General features: G+C 56.7%; 1 protein-coding gene across 3 annotated transcripts in view; it reads right to left on the reverse strand.

Moving 5' to 3' along the window:
• Window positions 1-386: 386 nt before the first annotated feature.
• RNF212 (ring finger protein 212) overlaps window positions 387-19,172 on the reverse strand; it is a 37,271-nt gene continuing 18,485 nt past the window's right edge. For 2 of the 3 annotated variants that reach the window (XM_078446377.2, XM_078446379.2), the window contains 6 exons: window positions 17,401-17,453; window positions 17,256-17,313; window positions 16,240-16,285; window positions 1,342-1,414; window positions 918-1,081; window positions 387-753 (listed from right to left, as the gene is read on the reverse strand). In XM_078446377.2, coding sequence (XP_078302503.1) covers window positions 613-753; window positions 918-1,081; window positions 1,342-1,414; window positions 16,240-16,285; window positions 17,256-17,313; window positions 17,401-17,453 — 535 coding nt within the window. In that variant the 3' untranslated portion in view covers window positions 387-612. Of the gene's footprint in view, window positions 754-917; window positions 1,082-1,341; window positions 1,415-12,429; window positions 12,494-16,239; window positions 16,286-17,255; window positions 17,314-17,400; window positions 17,454-19,172 lie in introns of all 3 variants that reach the window. The other variant, XM_078446378.1, reaches the window with a different exon arrangement.

Raw genomic sequence — 19,172 nt, forward strand, 5'->3', positions numbered from 1 at the left:
CGGGTTTCTGGGCACCTTACTACCACTGGTGCTCAAGGACCTTCCCTGGGGGCCGAGTGCCAGCCCCCCCTCGCCCCCTCCCCACAGCACATCCTGGGTGGTGTCCCCTCAGACAGGTGACCAGGCCTCCGGTGGCCGTGAGGGGGCCACTCCGCACTGCCGTCCCGCATGACAGAGCCCCGTGGGGCAGATGGCCGCACACTGGAGGCGCCCGGCGCTGCTCCCCAGGCCGCGTGTGCGGGGCACAGCTGCCGTCTTGGTTCGCGGCACGGATGGCACTATTATTCAGATATCTCATTTAGTTTTGCCTTTCCAGTGAAAATTATTGAACAATTTTTTTTATTATTAAGGTTTATTTATTTTTGAGAGAGAGAGAGACAGAGCGTGAGCAGGGGAGGGGCAGAGAGAGAGGGACACACAGAATGCGAAGCAGGCTCCAGGCTCTGAGCTGTCAGCCCAGAGCCCGACGCGGGGCTCGAACCCGGACCGTGAGATCATGACCCGAGCCGAGGCGGACACTCAACCGATCGAGCCACCGATGTGCCCCGGAAGTTCTAAACACATCACACGATGCCATCCCAGGTCATCAGAAAAATGCTTTATTCAACGGCATTACTTCATTCCACGCAGACGCACGCACGAGCACGTTTGCTGCCTAACGCACACATGCGGCGCCGAGGGGGCCCGGAGGGCCAGGCCGGGGACGGGAGCTCGTTCACCTTCCGTGCGGGACTCCCTCGAGGCCAGCAGACCCTGCGGGAGCATGGACAGCCGTGACCCAAGGTGGACACGCCCGGGACCGCCACTCACCAAAGCGCCGCGGCACGACCGTCAGGAACGTGCAACGCGTCGCGTCTGCTTCTGCCACATGCACGCGTGCGGGAGAAGCAGCTGCTCTCAGAGCAGGGCACACTTGCCTGCGTGCTGTCTCTGCAGCAGCGCGGAGATGCTGATGGGCTGCCTGGGGGCCGCTGCCCGGGAGCCCCCCAGGCTGGGCGAGCCCCCTCTTCCTGCTCGGCCTGGGGCCTGGGGCGCGGGCGCCTGGGACAGCCCCTTGCCGGGGACAGGCAGCGGTGGGACCCTAGGAGTAAACCCAACAGACACAGAATCCTCAGCGACAGGGCCCCCCGGCCCCCCCCCCCGACCCCCCTCCCCCACCGCATCGGCCACGCCCCCTCGGAGCTTTCCAGTTCTTCGGTTTTAAAAAGCAAAGCATGAAGCGGTCTACACGACATAACCCTGCTCAGAACACACGCAGAGGGGTTTAAGAAGCAGTACACCAAGGTTAGCGGCATGAACTGCAGTGAGTCAGGTGGTGGACGCCTGGGGCGGGGACACTACCTGAGGGCCTGGGGCAGGTCCCTGTGACTTGGCGTCGGGCCGAAGGGCTGAGGGCCGCGGCGGGCGACGCTGCCTGCGGTGGACAGGAGCAAAAGGTGAACACGCGCGGCTCAGGGAAGACAAACACAGAGGCACGTCCCTCTGCCCTCGGCTGTCCCCTGCCACGTCCCCGACATCCCGCACCCACACCCTTCCCGACCGGGCGGACGCACCCACAGGACTGGAACGGAACTCCTGGGATCCAGTGCTGTGGCCCTCGTGCCCGGCAGCTGCCCAGGGCACACCCGGACCGGACCGCCAGGTCCGCAGGGCCTCAGCCCGACACCGAGCTCTGGGCCGCAGGCTGGGCTGGGGAGGGCACCTGGGATGCAGATGGCTCAAGAAATGTGCGGAGACCTGCTCTCTGCCCTACTCTGTCCCTGCTCCTGTCACTCAGAACCACTGGCAGGGAAAGGCACTTTCACCAGCTTCTGGCTCTGAGTCCCTTAGCCCCAGGACCGGCTCTGGTCTCCGCCCACACCGCCAGGCTCCCGAATTTCTGCTGACATCCTCCGTGCTAATAAGAAGCTTCTTTGAAAGACGCAAACAGCCCCTGGCACGCATTAGTCACAGCAGAGAGCAAATCTGAAGACTACTATTGTTTAATACCCAAATTCCTTTGCATCCAAATCTTGGAGAATTTTAACAGAAGAATGGCAGGGAGAGCAGGGAAGACAGCATTTAGGCTCCCCCTGTTCCCTTTCACACTGAAGAACCCGGATCAGAGAGGGGCAGCGGCTTTCCCAGGGCCGCAAGGCACCCAGCGGCCAACAGGGACCTTGTGTCTCTGCCCACCGGCCGTGCCGCAGCACAATGGCTGAGACCAGAGATGCAAAATGACTCGTTACTTATCTCCTGTATTTTATGATGGTTTGGCACCACGGGGCCTTGCTTATTCTGGGAAGACCACCCCTCCCAGGGCTAGCTGACTCCCAAAGAGTAACGATTCGTCTGTGAGCTGGCCTTTGACATGAAATCTGAGTGCCCAGAGGTGCTCCCCATCACCTCCCCGCTCTGCCCTACCCCCCACCCCCAAAACTGCTGAAATGATCCCAAGGAGCCAATCCCAAGCCGTCCTCACTGCCCACCACTCCTTCCCGTGAAGAGCAGCCTCCCTGCTCCCTCTGCCCGTGGGCCCCTGTGGGGCGTGCCCGCCTCCTGCTGCCGGGGCTGTGAGGAAAACCTTGTCTCCTGGTGGGCTGGCCACACATCTCATCAGACAAGTCCCGGGACATTTTAACCCCGGCGCAACACAAACGGTAATGGCAGGTTACGTGCTCAACGCGCTACAGCCCACGGAGACGGAGTCTTAGTTACTCTTTGCGGGACTCGGTGGCGATGACGGTTATCAACAGAGATGAGGGAACCGAGGCCCCCGGAGGTGAACTCACAGGGGTTTGGGGTTGACACCCCGCACGCGGCAGGTGGGAACCTCGTGACACACGGGGTCTGAGCGGGAACCCCGGCCACGCGGGAACTCCAGAGCAGGGCACGACCGAGCACTCGGGCGCTGGGGCGTATCCCCTGCTTCAGCCCCGCTGGGACCGGGCGCTCAGACCGAGGCTCCCCGACCGACAAGACGGGCAGCAAGTCAAGGCCCGTAGCTCCTGTTCCAGAAAGCCATGCCGTTCAATGAGGTTAGAAAGATTTCCGTTGGCAAACGAGAAATTTGCTGTTTAGAGAGGACAAGTTCCCTTATCCAGAATACGGAAAACCTCATCGGCCTGTGGCGGCAGACGGACGAGCCCGCGCTGTTTCCTGAACGAGGCACCAACGTGCCACCGAGGCAGGTGTTGGCGGGCGGTCGCTGAGGGGGAGGGGTCCCGGGCGGCGGGGAGCAGGGCGGCTGTGCCCGGGGTAGGGGGGAGCTCCCCACTCCGTCAAGCGTGCTCGTGGGGAAGGGGCCCAGGCCGCGCAGGAGCCGGGACCAGCTGGACACAGACGTGAACCCCGGCACGGCCAGCCCACGGGGGCAGCCGGCACCCACACGTGGACCGGGTGGTGGCACGGCGAGGTAGGGACAGCCGAGGGCGGGCGGTGCCGAGGCGGCTCCCGCACGAGAGACAAGATCGTCTTAAGACGACAAGGCCGGAGGGCTCCCCACTCGAGGAGGAAACCAGGGCGGCCCAGGGCAGCATGACTCACGGCCGACTTCTCGCCAGGCGGCAGCAGGAACCTCCACGGGCTGGAAGCGGTGGCCCACGGAGCCACGTCCGGGGAAGCGAGCCTCCGAGATGCACACGAAGTGAAGCCACTCAGACGTGGACAGAGACCAGGAGAACCCACCGCCAGCTGCCCTGCCCTACGACGACAGCGCGCTTCAGGCCGAAGGGAAAGGAGAGCAGCCGGTAACGAAGCCCCGGAGGTGGTCAAGTAAAGGGTGTGTATGTGTGCCTTTGTCTCAAGACCTTCAAGATATGGGAGTTTAAAATCATTCGCATGCCGCGTTCCTGGGTAACACCTGTGGATGCCGTATGCGTCCACACAGCACACGTGGTTATACGTCAACGAGACGGCACGCAGTGGGGGAGGGGTGTCGGGGGACAGTGTTGCTGAATCTCACCACAGTTAAGTCAGCTTTCACGTCAAGTACGTTACGATGGGTGCGCGGCCTAATTCCTAGGCAATCACAGAAAATAACAACACGTTGCCGGAATATCAGCCACAGAATCGAACGTGTGTTGATTCAGTGGGCTCGGCCACCCTGACACAGCACCCCAGGCCAGGGCCGGGCTTTACCAGCGGACACGGTCCTGGAGGCTGGCTGGCATCCAGGAGGGCCTGCCCCCGGTTCCCCGCTGGCACCTTCTCTGTGTGCCCTCACCGACCTCTGGGGCGCGGAGCCAGTGAGCTCCCCGGTGTCTCCTTTCTTTGTTGCGGTTTTACGGTTTTGTTGACATAAATACAACGTGCTTTTTCCCCCTTCTTCTGGTGTCTCTTCTTATAAAGACACCAACTATATCAGACTGGGGTCCCACCCAAGGACCTCATTTACCTCTTAGAGGCTCAGTCTCCAAATACAGTCATGTGGCAGGGGGTTAGGGCTTTAACGTGAATTTTGAGGGGAAACGATCCAGCCCATAGCAAAATCATACACTAAAAATATTTAATGCCAAAAAGGCAGTTAAGGAGATACAGACAACAAGTCCCAAGACATACATAAAATAATAGCAAAATGGCAGACATATATCCAAACATACTAACAACTGTGTTAGCTATCAGTGGACCAAGCAGTCCAGTCAAGAGGCAGGGATTTTAAGAATGAAACCAGGCAAGAAGGAAAACATCTCATACTGTCTGCAACAGGCACACTTTGCATTCAGACACAAATAGGCTGAATGTTTTAAAATCGGAAAAGATACACTATGCAAACCGTCACCAACCTAAAAATTAAATGAAGAAAATCCCACCATCAAACATAATTACTGAGGCAGGAACGTATCAGTAGAAATGAGACCTGTACACTGAAAACCACAAAAGATCCCTTGGGTAAATCAGAGATCCAAGAAGCGAGGAGACGTCACCAATGGATCCCGAGACTCAAAACTCTTAAGATATCAGTTCTCCCCCAAACTGATTTGCAGATGCAATGTAATTGCTATCAAAATCTTAGCAGGATTTTTTGGTAGAACTTGACAAATGGATCTTACGATTAATGTAAAAACGCAAAGGACCTAGAACAGCCAAGATTATTTGGGTAAATTAAGAACAAAGTCAGACGGCTCCCACTGATTTCAAAATTTACGGTAAAGCAAGAGTAAGAAGATGGTATTTTGGGGGCGCCTGGGTGGCTGAGTCAGTTGAGCATCCGACTTTGGCTTGGGTCATGATCTTGTGGTCCATGAGTTCGAGCCCCGCGTCGGGCTCTGTGCTGACAGCTGGGAGACTGGAGCCTGTTTCAGATCCTGTGTCTCCCTCTCTCTGCCCCTCCTCCGTTCACGCTCTCTCTCAAAAATAAACATTAAAAAAAACTTTTAAAAAAGATGGTATTTTTGAAATTTTTATTTAAGTAATCTCTATACCCTATACCCAACGTGGGGTCAAACTCATGACCGTGAGATCATGAGTCACATGCTCCACCAACTAAGCCAACCAGGCATCTCCAGGAACAGAGGAACATCTCTTAGTGGAAGAGAATACAAAGTGCAGAAGACTTTGACAGGACCAACCAATTAACTTCAATTTTGGACTTTTTATATGCAGAATTACAACTGACTTTTATGTATGGATCTTGTATCCTACAATCTTACCAACCTTGTTTATGATTCCTAGTATTCTTAAAGATCCCTCATGATTTTCTGCACACAAGGGCACACCATCTACAATAAAGACACTCTACTCATTCTCACCCAATCGATGTGCCTTTCACTTCCTTCTCTGGCTTCCCTGCACTGGCTGGAGCCCTCAGTGGATGTCAGACAGGAGAGGGGCTGTGGACTGGGGGCATCTCACCATGTCCCCGGTCTCAGAGTACAGCATGATCCCTCTCAACAGTACCTGGTCAGCTCTGGGCTTTCTGCAGATGCCCTTTACCTGGCGAAGAGGTTGCCTTTTATTACGTTTCTTGAGAGTGAATGGTTGTAGAATTTTGTCAAATTATCTGTTGAAAAGCTCTAATGTTTTTTAGGTCCTTTATTTCTACTAGTGTACTAATTAGTTGATCTTCAGATGTCAAATAACCTTGAATTCATAGGATAAATCCCACTTGGTGATGGCATACAATCCTTTTCCTAGCTTGCTAGATTTGATTGTCTCATATGTTTTTGAAGAATTTTGTATCCATATTCATAAGGAATACTGCTCAATTATTTTTCTTGTGCTGTCATTGACTTTAAGATATTGCTGACCTTATGAAAACTGGAAAGTGTTCAGTCCCCTCCTATTTTCTAAAAGAACTCATATAGGACATTAGCCCATTAAATGTCACATAAAATTCACCCATAAAGCTATTGGGAAAAGGGCTTTTCTTTATGGAAAGATATTAAAATTACTAATTCAACTTCTTGATGGAGGTCTATCCAGATTTACTATTTCTTCTTGAGGTAGTTTTGATAATGTCTTGATAGGAATCTATTCATTTCACATAAGTCACCTACTTTGGTAGTATAGAAGTATTCACAATATTCTTATAACCCTTTTAATATCTGTAGGGTGTATAGTGGTACTCCTGACACTGGTAATTTGTGCTTTCTTGGTCACTGTAGGTAAAAAGTTTACCAATTTTCATCATCTTTTCAAAGGACAAGCTTTAAGCTCCACTGACTTTTCTCTGAGAGTTTTCCATTTTATACATTTCAAATTTATTTCGTTGTAGTTAGCTCCCTAAGGTGGAAGCTCACTGGTTTTAGGCCTCCTTCCTTTCTCATGCATTTATTTTTTTTAATGTTTTTTTTTTAAACTTATTTTTGAGACAGACAGACAGAGCAAGTGGGAGAGGGGCAGAGAGAGAGAGGGAGACACACAATCTGAAACAGGCTCCAGGCTCTGAGCTGTCAGCACAGAGCCTGACATGGGACTCGAACTCACAAACCATGAGATCATGACCCAAGCCGAAGTCAGACGCTCAACTGACTGAGCCACCCAGGCGTCCCTCTCACACAAGCATTTAAAGCTATACATTTCCCTCTAAGCACTGCTTCACCTGCATCTTGTATATTTTGATATGTTGTATTTTCTTTCATTCATTTTCTGGTGTTACTAGCGATTTTTTTCTCCCTGATCCATTAAAGCTATAATTGTGTTAATACTTGTTTTATTATCAGATTTTCCTTCTGCTGACTTCCAATTTAATTCCACTGTAGTCTGAAAATACACTTCACGTGATCATGATCCCTTTAAAGGTGTTGGGACTTGTTTTGTATCCTGGTACGTGGCCTACCCTGCAGAGTCCCCCCTCTGCCCTGGCAAGGAACGCACGCCGTGCTGTCGTCAGGTGGGGGACAGTGCCGTTCACGTTACTGGAACGGGGAACTGAAATACCCCAATCTCAATTGTTGAATTAACCATCTCCGCTTTTGTCAGCTTTCACCTTATGTACTTTCCATTTTGGTGTGTCTACACTAAGAATTATTACGTCTTCCTGGTGTGTTGACCCTTTAATCATCATGAAATGCCCTTCCTGGTCTCTGGTAATATTTATCTTAAAAAACCTGCTTTGTCTGATGTGAAAATAGCCTCCCTAGCTCTGCACTTGCTATACCTTTTCCCATAATTTTTCTGTCTCCTTGAATCTACAAGTGTGCCTTCTGTCAGGGTAGCTCTTGTGCCGTCTGACAATCTCTGCTCTTCCACTGGGGTGTTTAGTGCGTTCACATTTAATGTCGGCCCCGATGGATCAGACCTGTGTGTGGCCACGATGCTATTTGTTTCCTTTTACCTTCCTGCTCTAGCTGCCCCATCAACCTCTGAGAAGAGAGCACTGAGATCTCGAAAACCGAGTCTATTCCTTTCCCTCTCGTCTGCTTTTGCTTCGTTAATCGCTCTGTTGTTGCGTGCGTACCGCTGAGACGTTGCTCGTCTCCAGAAACGTCCTTTGTCCAAAACCACTTTGTTCCTTATTCACACCGCAGCTCCAGCTCATCTGCTTACTGTCCACACGGTGCGGTTTCCACCCTGTCCTCCGCTTCCTTGTGCTGCTGGATTACAGGCCTCCGGCGGACAGCGCGTGGCTACAGCTTCTCCACCCGGTCTGACAAGCTCTGCCTTTTCATCGGTCTTTAGTGTTCGTGATGAAGGGAAGCATTGATAGGATCTGGTTTGTACCTATTCTGCTATTTATCGTCTACGGTCTCATGTGTCTTTTCCCTTCTAGTCTGCCTTGCCTTCTTTTGTGGCAAACAAATGCCTTTTAATGCGATATTTGAATTCCTCTCGACTTAACTGTATCTTTGAAGTCATGTTTGTCTGTGTTTACTTGAAACAAGTCGACTTCCAGGTAAGGCTGACTTCATTCTGCTGGGCTGTGTCACCTCTGCTCCGACGCGGCCCCGTCCCCCGCTCTGTGCGTACCGCCCCAGGTGCTGGTTTGCTGTGTTACACTTGCCACTTCCACCATCTCAGGTCTGCAAAGTACCAGAGAATGAGACCCTGTTCCCTCCAGTCCCGTCAGTGTGTATCCTCCGCTCGGTGCCTCCCACTGGATTTCCTGTAGGGCAGGCCTGCTAGTGACCCTTGTTTGAGTTACTCTGTAATGTGTTTATTTTGTCTCAACTCGATATTTTTAATGTTTATTTGAGAGAGAGTGAGCGTGGGGGAGGGGCACAGAGAGAGAGAATCCCAAGCAGGCTTCAAGCTGTCAGTGCAGAGCCCGATGTGGGCCTCAATCTCAGGAACCGTGAGATCATGACCTGAGCCAAAATCAACAGTCAGAAGCTTCACCAACTGGGCCACCAGGCACCTCTGTTTTGTCTAAACTTTTAAAGGAGAATTCTATTAGATACAGAATTCTTGGCTGACCCAGGCCTGGGGGGGGGTCTCTCAGCCTCTGTTAGAATTGAAGGTCTAGAACTCTTAAAACTGCTGAAGACAGAAAAGACAAGGAAAGTGACTGAGACACAGCGGCCGTATGAGATGCGGGGTATCCTCACAGGGGACTCTGAGCCTGAGAGCAAACAAGGCTTCTCAACGGTCAAGGGGCAGAACCATCCTGACGCTGAGCTGCCTGCAGGCTGTGCTGGTGCTGTGAGCACCCCTGTCCTTTGTGGGGGGGCTGGGGCGCCATGCCTGCAACATGCTCTCAGTGGTTCAAAGAAACACGGACTATAAAGGGTAGGCAGCAAATGTGGCAAAATCTTAACAGTCGGGGAATCTGGGTAAGGGGAACAGGGAGTTTCTCATACTTTTCTTACCATTTTTCTGTGTGTTATTTCAGAAATATTTTCAAAACAAATTATAAAAATACCAGGTTGGGACACTCATATTACAATATATCTCAAAATACACTGTAAGGATTTTGGAGAAAGATAAACATTAAGAACTAGAATAAAATGATATAGGTTTGGAAAAAATCTGTCCAAACAGAAATCTGGAAACAAACAAAAATTAACAGATTTGAGAACATAAAAATGTTAAGCATTTATGGCACAAAAACAGACAGATCAAAGGAACAGAACAGAGAACCCAGAAATGGACCCACAAACGTATGGCAAGCTAATCTTGGACGAAGCAGGAAAGACTATCCAATGGAATAAAGACAGTGTCTTCAGCAAGTGGTGCTGGGAAAACTGGACAGCAACATGCAGAAGAATGCACCTGGACCACTTTCTTACACCAGACACAAAAAGAAACTCAAAATGGATGAAAGACCTCAAAGTAGGACAGGAAGCCATCAAAATCCTTGAGGAGAAAGCAGGCAAAAGCCTCTTTGATCTTGGCTGCATCAACTTCTTACTCAACACGTCTCCAGAGGCAAGGGAAACAAAAGCAAAAATGAACTACTGGGACCTCATCAAAATAAAAAGCTTCTGCACAGCGAAGGAAACAATCAGCAAAACTAAAAGGCAACTGACAGAATGGGAAAAGATATTTGCAAACAACATATCAGATAAATGGTTAGGATCCAAAATCTACAAAGAACTTATCAAACTCAACACCCCAAAACCAAATAACCCAGTGAAGAAATGGGCCAAAGACATGAACAGACACTTCTCCAAAGAAGACATCCAGATGGCCAACAGACACATGAAAAGATGCTCAACATCACTCATCATCAGGGAAATACAAATCGAAACCACAATGAGATACCACCTCACACCCGTCAGAATGGCTCACATTAACAACTCAGGCAACAACACATGTTGTGAGGATGCGGAGAGAGAGGATCTCTTTTGCACTGTTGGTGGGAATGCAAACTGGTGCAGCCACTCTGGAAAACGGCACGGAGGTTCCTTAGAAAATTAAAAATACAACTACCCTACAACCCAGAAATTGCACTACTAGGCACTTATCCAAGGGATACAGGTGTGTGTTTTGAAGGGACACATGCACCCCCATTTTTATAGCAGCACTATCGACAACAGCCAAAGTATGGAAAGAGCCCAAATGTCCGTCGATGGATGAATGAATAAAGAAGATGTGGTACACACACACACACACACACACACACACACACACAATGGAGTATTACTTGGCAATCAAAAATCTTGCCATTTGCAACTACGTGGATGGAACTGGAGGGTATTATGCTAAGTGAAATTAGTCAGAGAAAGACAAATATCCTAGGACTTCACTCGTGAGGAATTTAAGATACAGAACAGATGAACATAAGGGAAGGGAAGCAAAAATAATATAAAAACAGGGATGGGGACAAAACATAAGAGACTTAGAGAACAGAGTTGCTGGAGGGGTTGTGGGAGGGGAGATGGGCTAACTGGGCAAGGGCATTAAGAGGACACCTGCTGGGATGAGCACTGGGTGTCATATGTAGGGGATGAATCAGCGGAATCTACTGAATTCATTATTGCACTGTATGCTAACTAACTTGGATGTAAATTTTAAAAAATAATTAAAAAATGTTAACCATCTAAAATTAAAAAAAATCAAATATAAAATTAAACAGCAAATTGGATAAAAGATGGATATCCTTCATCTTGAGGATTTCATACACGTGAAGGACAGAAGGGAAAAAGAATTCACAGTCAAAAACAAGAAATGACTAAAATGAGGACACTCAGGATCAGTCACAGCATGAGGACCTGTCCCTTCCAGGCACACGGGGCAGGACACGCACGAGGCAGGCCCCCCTCCCCCGTGTCACTCCTCGATTCTGATCGATACATCTGGAAGCATTTAGGATGTTCACTGTGTTCCCTTCTGGAAACATGCGCCAGGGAGAGGACCCAGTGAGGTCCGGGGTCCCACAAGCCCCCGCCCGGACAGTGAGGGGCAAGAGGAGGGAAGGGCGCAGCCAGGCTGGGCGGGCAGACCCCAGGCTTCTGTACGGAAGGGAAGCAGGGCAGGGAGCTCCCATTCATGCGGCCTCCACGCCTGAGTCCTGTGAAGGCAGATGTGACCCCCACAACCACGTGGGAACAGCGCACATGCCAGGGCCTCCAGGCCCTGCCCTGCTCCCCACAAAGGTGAGTGGCGAGGCAAGAGCCGGCACCTACGGGGACCGCGACCTTGGACACCACGGAAACACGGCATCAACGTGTGTCACAAGTTCTCACTGGGGTGTGACAAGGAGCTCCATCCAGGGGAACTGGCTCAACTGGGAAACTCCATCCATGGCGGTGGGGGGTGGGGGGTGGGGGGTGGGGGGAGGGGGGTGGGGGGAGGGAGAGGGGAGCCGCATCGCGAGCTGGATTCTCTAGAAGCTGGCACAACAGGCCTGAGGGGGGCAGTGTGGGGGCTAAGGGCAGGGAAGGGGGACAAGAGGCTGTGAGCAGGGTGGACCCCCAGGATGGGGTGCCGCTCAGGCGCGAAAGTGCCGCGGAGAGGCCCCCGGAGCGGGTGCTGGGGCCCCAAGGCCACTCGGCTGCGTGGGAGGCAGCCAGATGCGACCATGAAGCCTGCCTGTGGGCCCTCCTCCGAGGCAGTTGCTAGAATATCCCCTCCAGCAAGAAGCAAAGGTGAGGCGGAGAGCAGAGAAGCAAACGGGGTCACACATCACGGATGTGAGGGTCTCCCTCACGGGCCTAAGCTCAGGGGCTTGCTGAGGGCATGAAGGCGACGGCAGAGGGGCTGGGGCGGGGGGGGGGGGGGGGCTCACCCTGCTCCCGCTGGGAAGGGGCCTGAGCCTGCGGTGGGCACGGGCACTTGCTCCGGAAACCCACTCGTGACTTCCACACCCACCAGGAAGGGACCATCTCGCCGAGACGGAGACATCTTGCTGGGACAAGAGTACTCGTGAAGGGTCCCCAACGGGCCCAGCAGCCACACCGTTTTGGGGAACAGGTCACTGCCCACGCTGACTTCGTGGCAGGACAGCGCTGCCCTGGGTGGGTTCCACTGGGTTCCCTTCTGTGGCAGACAGTTCCGTGGCATGTCCGTTTGGGACAGGGGACAGGGACCCCCATCCATTTGGGGCAGGGGACAGGGACCCCCACTTACCCATGCGTCCATCATGAGGCGGGCTGATCAGAGAGATTCTTGCCGGGCCAGCCGTGACCTCAGACTAAGCGTGTAGAAAGAAAACAAGTCAGTTCCTGGAGCTGCCCGTTCCGAGGGCCAGACCCACCCCATTTACCGCGAACCACCGGCTCCAGGCCCACAAGGGCAGGGCGCCCCCGCCCTCCGCTCCCCGGCCCCAAGGGGCTCGCAGCAGCGGGGGCGGGGGGGGGGGGGGTTGCTGCACCAAGTGCTTCCAAGAATCTCAGAAGAGAAGAAATGTCAAGTCCTTGGCTGAGATCAGAAATGTTGAAATCCCACACAGATCCTCATTTTGGGCTCATGATCTCGTCACGCTGCGCTCCGGTGTGGACGGGGTGTTCTCGCTCGCAGGGAGCCAGCTCTGGCCGCCCCGGTTGTGTTCCCCAGGGGCGGCCCCCCTCCCCGATCCCCTGAGGATGGCATGCTGGCACTGTCACTAGTGATGGGGGGCCTCCTCCGACCACAGAGGCGATGCCAGGCGTGCAGGCCAAGCGCTCCCTTCGCTGCCATGGCCGTCCGGGTCTCACTCCCGTGGCCCCCGACAAGCCCGGCTCCCGCCGGTCTGTCTCCAGACCCGGCCACCATCCCCTGTGCCCATCTTCCCAGTTCCCACCCCGGCACACCCACCCCTGCGGCCCCCTGCAGGGTCCCCTCTGCGACCCCAGCCCCTGGCTCACGCCCACCAGCAAGCCTCAACCACGGAAGGACCAGCGCGCTTAGGTGGAGACGCTGCCCCGCCTGGAGGGTGTGTCCATCAACTGCCTGCTCACGCCCCCGACAGCTTCTGGGTGAAGCGTCCCTCCCGGCCACGCGTGACAGTGGTGGGCTCGGCAGCTGTCCTCCCAGGGGCTAGAGCTCTGGTCCCACCACACTTGGTCCTTCCCATCGGCCCGTCCCCCCTCCCCCACCCCGGGGCGCCCCCTCCACAGCCACGGGCCGAGTTGGGGGTGCGCAGATGTCCCGTGCGCCCCTGCCGCCGGCCCTCTGCACCTGCGCCTCTCACGGTCCCGACCCGCACCTCCGTCCGGCCTGCTCTGCACATCGTTGCCACATGTGCCCCCTGCACGCCAGCTCTCAACAGCGGGCAGAGCGTTCGCAACTCCAACAGGAGAACTCGTCACAGCGCGACGGCGAAAGTCACTCCGCTGAGTTAGAATCGGTAACTGGTCTCTTCTCACCTTGGCTTCTACCAGCAAGGGTTTCTATTTGCTGGGTCAGCTCTCGAGGCTCCTGGGTCAGGGAGGATCCAGTAACAGGTGAAGAAAAAAGACCCGGACACACGGCCGGCCGGGCCGTGCAGGCACAGGGCTGAGCACGGGCTGCGGCTGGCGCCCCGGGTCCCGGTGAGGACCCGTGCTCCGGAGCACGACCGGGAGCCTCGGCCTAGGACGGATGCTCGCGAGGGTCCCGCTGCGCAGAGCAGGGCAGACCCACCCCAGGCGGCACAAGGAAGCTGAGACCCCCACGGAGGCGGACCACGCCAGGCTGCACTTTGCGGTGTGGACCACAGAGACCCCAAGTGGCAGATGTCTGCGAGGAGGGGTGTGTTCCACGTGCTGCAGGCGCTCCCACGGGGGCTCCCACGGGCACTTCCATGAGCGCTCCCACGGGGGCTCCCACGGGGGTTCCCGTACGTGCAGCTTCAAGGCTCTCCCTCTATTCACAACTTGCTCACGGAGAGTTCTTCCTGCCAGAGAGCAAATACTCTAGACAGATCTAGCACTTCCCGGGTGTCAGGAGAGTATGGAAAACTCTGAGTCCAAACCTCCCTCCAGGGTGTCTGCGGTCCGTGTCCTGAGGCGGCCCCCGTAGAGCAGCCCCGCGTCCTGCTGGTTTCGGCACATCCCGGGATGCCGCGTGGAGGCTGCCGGTCCTGCGTCTGTCAGCACGGTGTTTCTGCCTTCCCGATGGCTGACATGTTTCTCTTTGGGCTCTCCCTCAAGTCGGTTCTCGCGCTTTACCGGCCCCCCTCGTTAACGCGTGCCGTAGAGCAGGCCTTCACTGGATACCTGTGAGTTGTCATTTCCCTGTTCACACCGGCCGACCGTCCCGGGTAGGAAGCTGCTGGCCGGTGTCCACGTGTGACACGCCATCGGCACCCTGCGCACCTGCAGGCTGTGTCTCTCTCACCTGCTCTCCCAGGACCCCGGGGTTGGCCAGGGCAGCAGGTGGGAGGGGGACAAGGCCCTCTACACCCCAGGCAGCTGACCCCAGGCTGCTTGTGCCAGGTGTCCTGTGGTGGGCGTGGCACCTTCTCGACCAGGCGGCCGCGGTGCCCTCACCCTGCTTCCCCTGCAGCCGTGGCCACTCACCCTGGATGAGCCCGCAGGGGCGGGGACCTCTCCTAAACCACCAGACAACACCCCTCAGGGCAGCCCCACACCGGGGCCGGAGTCCTGTGCTCCCCTCCGCGCCCTGCCCCGGGCCGGCTGTGCCACCCAGGGTCTCTGGGCCCGGGGTGGGGTTCCCAGGACACAGCCGTCACCCTGCCCCCACTCCAGGGCTGATGGCGTCCGGGGGCCGGGCAAGGGGGTGGACAAGTTTCCGGGGGCAAACTTGTGTCCTGCTCTGGTCCAAGGCGGGCAAACCATGGCCCGGAGCCCGATTCTGTTGATAAAGTCTTACTGCCAGGCAGCCGTGCCCGTTCGCCTCCATCCTGGAAGCCTCACCTCCCAGAGGCCTTGGGGCAGAGCCTCAACTACTCTCAACCTGCCCTGGACGGCAGCAGGCGCTACCCCCGGTCCAGCACCTCACTGCAGTTTCGAGACTGTGGGCTGTGTTCTGGTCCCTCAACTGTAACAGCCGGGACATGGGGGATCAACTCAGGATGTCAGTCTCTAATCTCCAAAACAAGGCCACACGTGGGCGAGGCTGAGTCCAGCCTCCGGGGCGCCAAGGCCAGCAGGTGGTGCGTGGGGGCTGGGATCCACAGGGCAGGGAGGAGGTGCACCCACAGGCTCCCTCCCAGATGTGACGGGGGACGGTGAGACAGGGGGGTGGGGCGGAGAACCGGGCACAGAGGGGAGGCGCACACCGGCACAGCCACCAGGGACTAGGGCGTCCCCTCCACCCCAGCTCTGAACGGCTTCGCGTTCCTACCTGCTTATCCTGGAATCCAGATTCCTCCTTAATCTGCTTGCAGGACGGCCCCCGTGGAAATGAGCACTACTCCTCACTAACCAGCCTGAACACCCGCGTGCACGTCACGGGGCGACCGGGAGACCGAGCTCCCACGTACCGGGTGTTCGCGGACAAGCAGCACCAGGCAGTGTATGAGTCACCAACACCGAGTCCGTGTGCACCAGGTCGCTCCCTCTGGGGACCCGCTTCCCCATCCTCTATCCTGAGCCTCCGGCGTCTGGCCTTGGGTGGGGGGTGGGGGAGTCCCAGGCCGCGCTCCATCCGGGCCAGGCACCGATGGCCCGAACTTCCGGCCGTGTCTCCTCTGGCCTCGCCCCTCTCTCCAAGTGGGAGCCCTGCCTCTATTCAGGGGCCTCGGGGTCTCCAAGCCTCTTTCTTGGCCGGACCGGGTTTATCCTGACTTCACTCAGCCTCCCTTCCTTCTTCCCCACCTGCCGCTCACAGAAGGGAGTGTGCTCAAAATCGTCACCCAGGACCTGCTTCGCGAACCACATCTCCGCCCAGCACAGGATGAAGAGACCCTGCTGTGATCCGTCCCTGGGGCCTTGAACGCTTGTGCTTCCTGGTGCTGCGAAAACCACAGACACCGTATGCGGGACGAGGTGGGACCCAGGGAGTGGGTGTACTTACTTTTCTCGCTGGGGAAGGAGTGAGGTCGACCTGCATGGACTCCACCCTGTTAAATGACAAGGGGACACGTTCAGGGGCCAGGGGCTCGTCAGCGATGCAACACCACCAACCGAGACTCGTGCCACGGGACCTACGCTCACCTCCAGGCCCCCGCGCTGTCGGCCCGCCTGCCTCGCTGGCCAGCGCCCAAGGAAGCCTTGTCGCCTGGGCCCCGGCCCGCCCACTCCATAGCCCCCTCCCGGCCCTCGTCCTCGCTCCTCTAATCGGGCCTGAGCTCCTGCAAGGCGGCGACAGGAGTAAACATCCTTTTTCCTTTCCTTAGCGCTTACTGCCCGACCCACACGCTTCACGCAATGAACACTCAACAAGTGTTCGTTCTGACTGAGCCCGAGTCTGACAGGGAAGCACCACTCAGGCAGCCTCGTAGGAGAAAGAGCAGAAGAGAGAGGACATGAAAGGACGGGAAAGCGAGCTACTGAGCTCCTGCAGGGCGGGCCTGCCGGACAAAGCCAAGGTGAGGGGCGCAGCTCCCCTCAGCCAGGGTGGGTCGGGGTTCCGGGGGCAGCCACCCGCCCAGCTGCGGTCTCTCGTCCTAGTTTTGTCTGTGCTGGATTAGTCTCCGAGCCGCCTCCCCTGGCCTGGCCATCCCGGTCACAGGTCAGTCCCAGGGCTGACACCCGTTGGCGCGGTGTGGTCGCAGGATGCCCCCCAACCAATCGCCAGGACTGTGGGGACAGAGTTGTGACCGGCCAGCCAGGACCACACACCTGATTGTGAGGCTGCGTCCCGCGGGGCAGGCAGGAGCCAGAGGCAGGGGCGAGGTGCCATGTCCTGCACTCAGCTCAGGGTCCCTGCCTGTCCACTGCTGACCGGCGGGGTTGGGGTGGCGGTGAGGAGACGTGCAGGGTGGAGGGAGGAGGGGAGGACCGGAGACGCGTCAGAGGACGGGCTGTGCGACCCGCCGGAGCCGGCCAGTGACGGTCAGGGACACTGGGGCCGCCCCGCCGCACACGCGCCTGTTGGAGGCTGACGAGTCAGGGGGCCGGAGGTGTCCGCCTGGCCGTGCCCAAGGAGCTGCAGCAGGGGTCTGAGCGTCAGGCCGCGTTCGCCGGCCCGGCTGCCTCTTCACATCCCTCCCAGCTCAGGCCCCGTGTCACTTACTCGAAACCGGAGTTTTTATCGTGTTGAAAGCTGTCTGCTGTGACAATCTCATACTACACAGATAGAGAGGGGGTGCTAATCAGCCGCAAACGTTTACTTCCACGTAACCCATCCCGGTTACAATCGTAAGCCGACAAACACAGCCAGATGCCCCACAGGTGCCCCGGCCCCCAACCCTCGCCAGCTTCCCCCCCCCCCCCCCCCACACACACAGCCCTGAGGAGACCCCCCGAGGACAGGCAAGTGGCCTGTGGCTTGCTCTATTGGCTGCGCCCGGTGCTGCGAACAAGCAGGTGCTTGGCTACGGGTCGGGGGGCAGGCAGCCATCTGCCTCTGCGGTGTGGGGACCTCGAACCTCTGAGGCCCTCGCTCCTGCCTGCGGCCTCCGTGAAACCAGTGTGCTCTGTGCCGCGCCCCCGCCCCCCCAGGACATGACGGTAACAGAGCCACCAGTGCCCCCCCCCCCCCCCCCCCGCGGGTGAATGTGCTCCTCGTGCTCTGGTGGGGGGCGGGGTGGGGGGGACTGGCAGATGCCGTCTGGGAGGGGCGCCCTCCCCGGGGAACGTGTGCGGAGCCAGCCCGCGGGACGGGACGAACCCCCCTGGCCCAGGCCGGGCAGAACAGGCAGATCTGGACTTGGAGGAGTCAGGTGCGGGAGAAACACCACCTGGGACGCGCCTAAACAGAAGGTGGCGACAAAGATAAGCTAACACTACGGAGGTAAAGATGACCAGGAACGTTCTAGAAATGGAAAGCTGAACAGCCAAAATGGACCTGAGATGGAAAAGGTGTGCCGCAGGCAGCTGAGCAGAGCACCGGGACTGGGGGCCGAGGAAAGCACAGGGAGGCTGCAGGGACAGAAGCTACCTGGGAGCAGCTCTGTGCACAGGCCTGCCAGGCTCAGAACGACAGGGCATGAGGACACGGGAAAAGAGCAGGATGGGGAAAGCTAGCGGCTGTGAGCGGCCAGAACTCACGGAAGACGCGATTCCCCAGAAAGAAAGCAAACTATTCACCCAGAGGGATGGATCGGAGACCCCGCGCAGGCCCCTGGCACTCTCCGCCATGCTGCTCCCCTCCCCTCTCCTCCCCTCCCCTCACCTCCCCAAACTGAGCAGGGCCGCGCACCCCCATGTCCCTCAGGCTCTCGGAGTCTCCTGCTGTGATCTCTTGGGAATGGGGCAGGACCCCTGAGCACACCCTCACACTGGTGTCGGCTTGGGGGCCCCTTCACCCCAGACGGGGCCCCAAGGTGGCGGAGCGACTTCCAGAGGCCCGACGCGACAGGGCAGCAAGTGTCCGCTTGCAGCGCGTGGGTCATGCCCGCACACGTGACCAGCCGGATGGACGCCAGTCCCCAGGGCCGCTGGCTCTGCAACCTTTACCCTGACGTTCGGCCTACCAAGCTGGGAAGAGCCACCACATTAGCACAGCTCGCGAGACCTCACCCCGTCTCAGAACAGAAGGCACTGTGGACAGCGGGAGCCCCCCGTGGCCGCTGCCCCAGGGCACGCCACGGCCTCCGCACGTGGGGCACACGCACTGCCCGTGTTCACCTGTCACGGACGCCACGGTTCCTGGCAGATGCACACGGGGCCCTGACAGGGCCCGGCTGTGGGGCGCCTCTGCCTCAGGGACCTCGGGGAGCCCCTGGGGAGTTTTCACATTTTCCCTTCTGTCTCCCTTGGCCTCCCTTAACCTCCTACTGAACTGCTGCTCTGACAGAAGCTTGTAGTAAAGGCAAGTGCTCTTTCTCCGGCCCCCTTCGTTAC

Source organism: Panthera onca, chromosome B1 (assembly GCF_046562875.1).
Source record: "Panthera onca isolate mPanOnc1 chromosome B1, mPanOnc1 haplotype 2, whole genome shotgun sequence".
NCBI classification, from domain to species: domain Eukaryota; kingdom Metazoa; phylum Chordata; class Mammalia; order Carnivora; family Felidae; genus Panthera; species Panthera onca.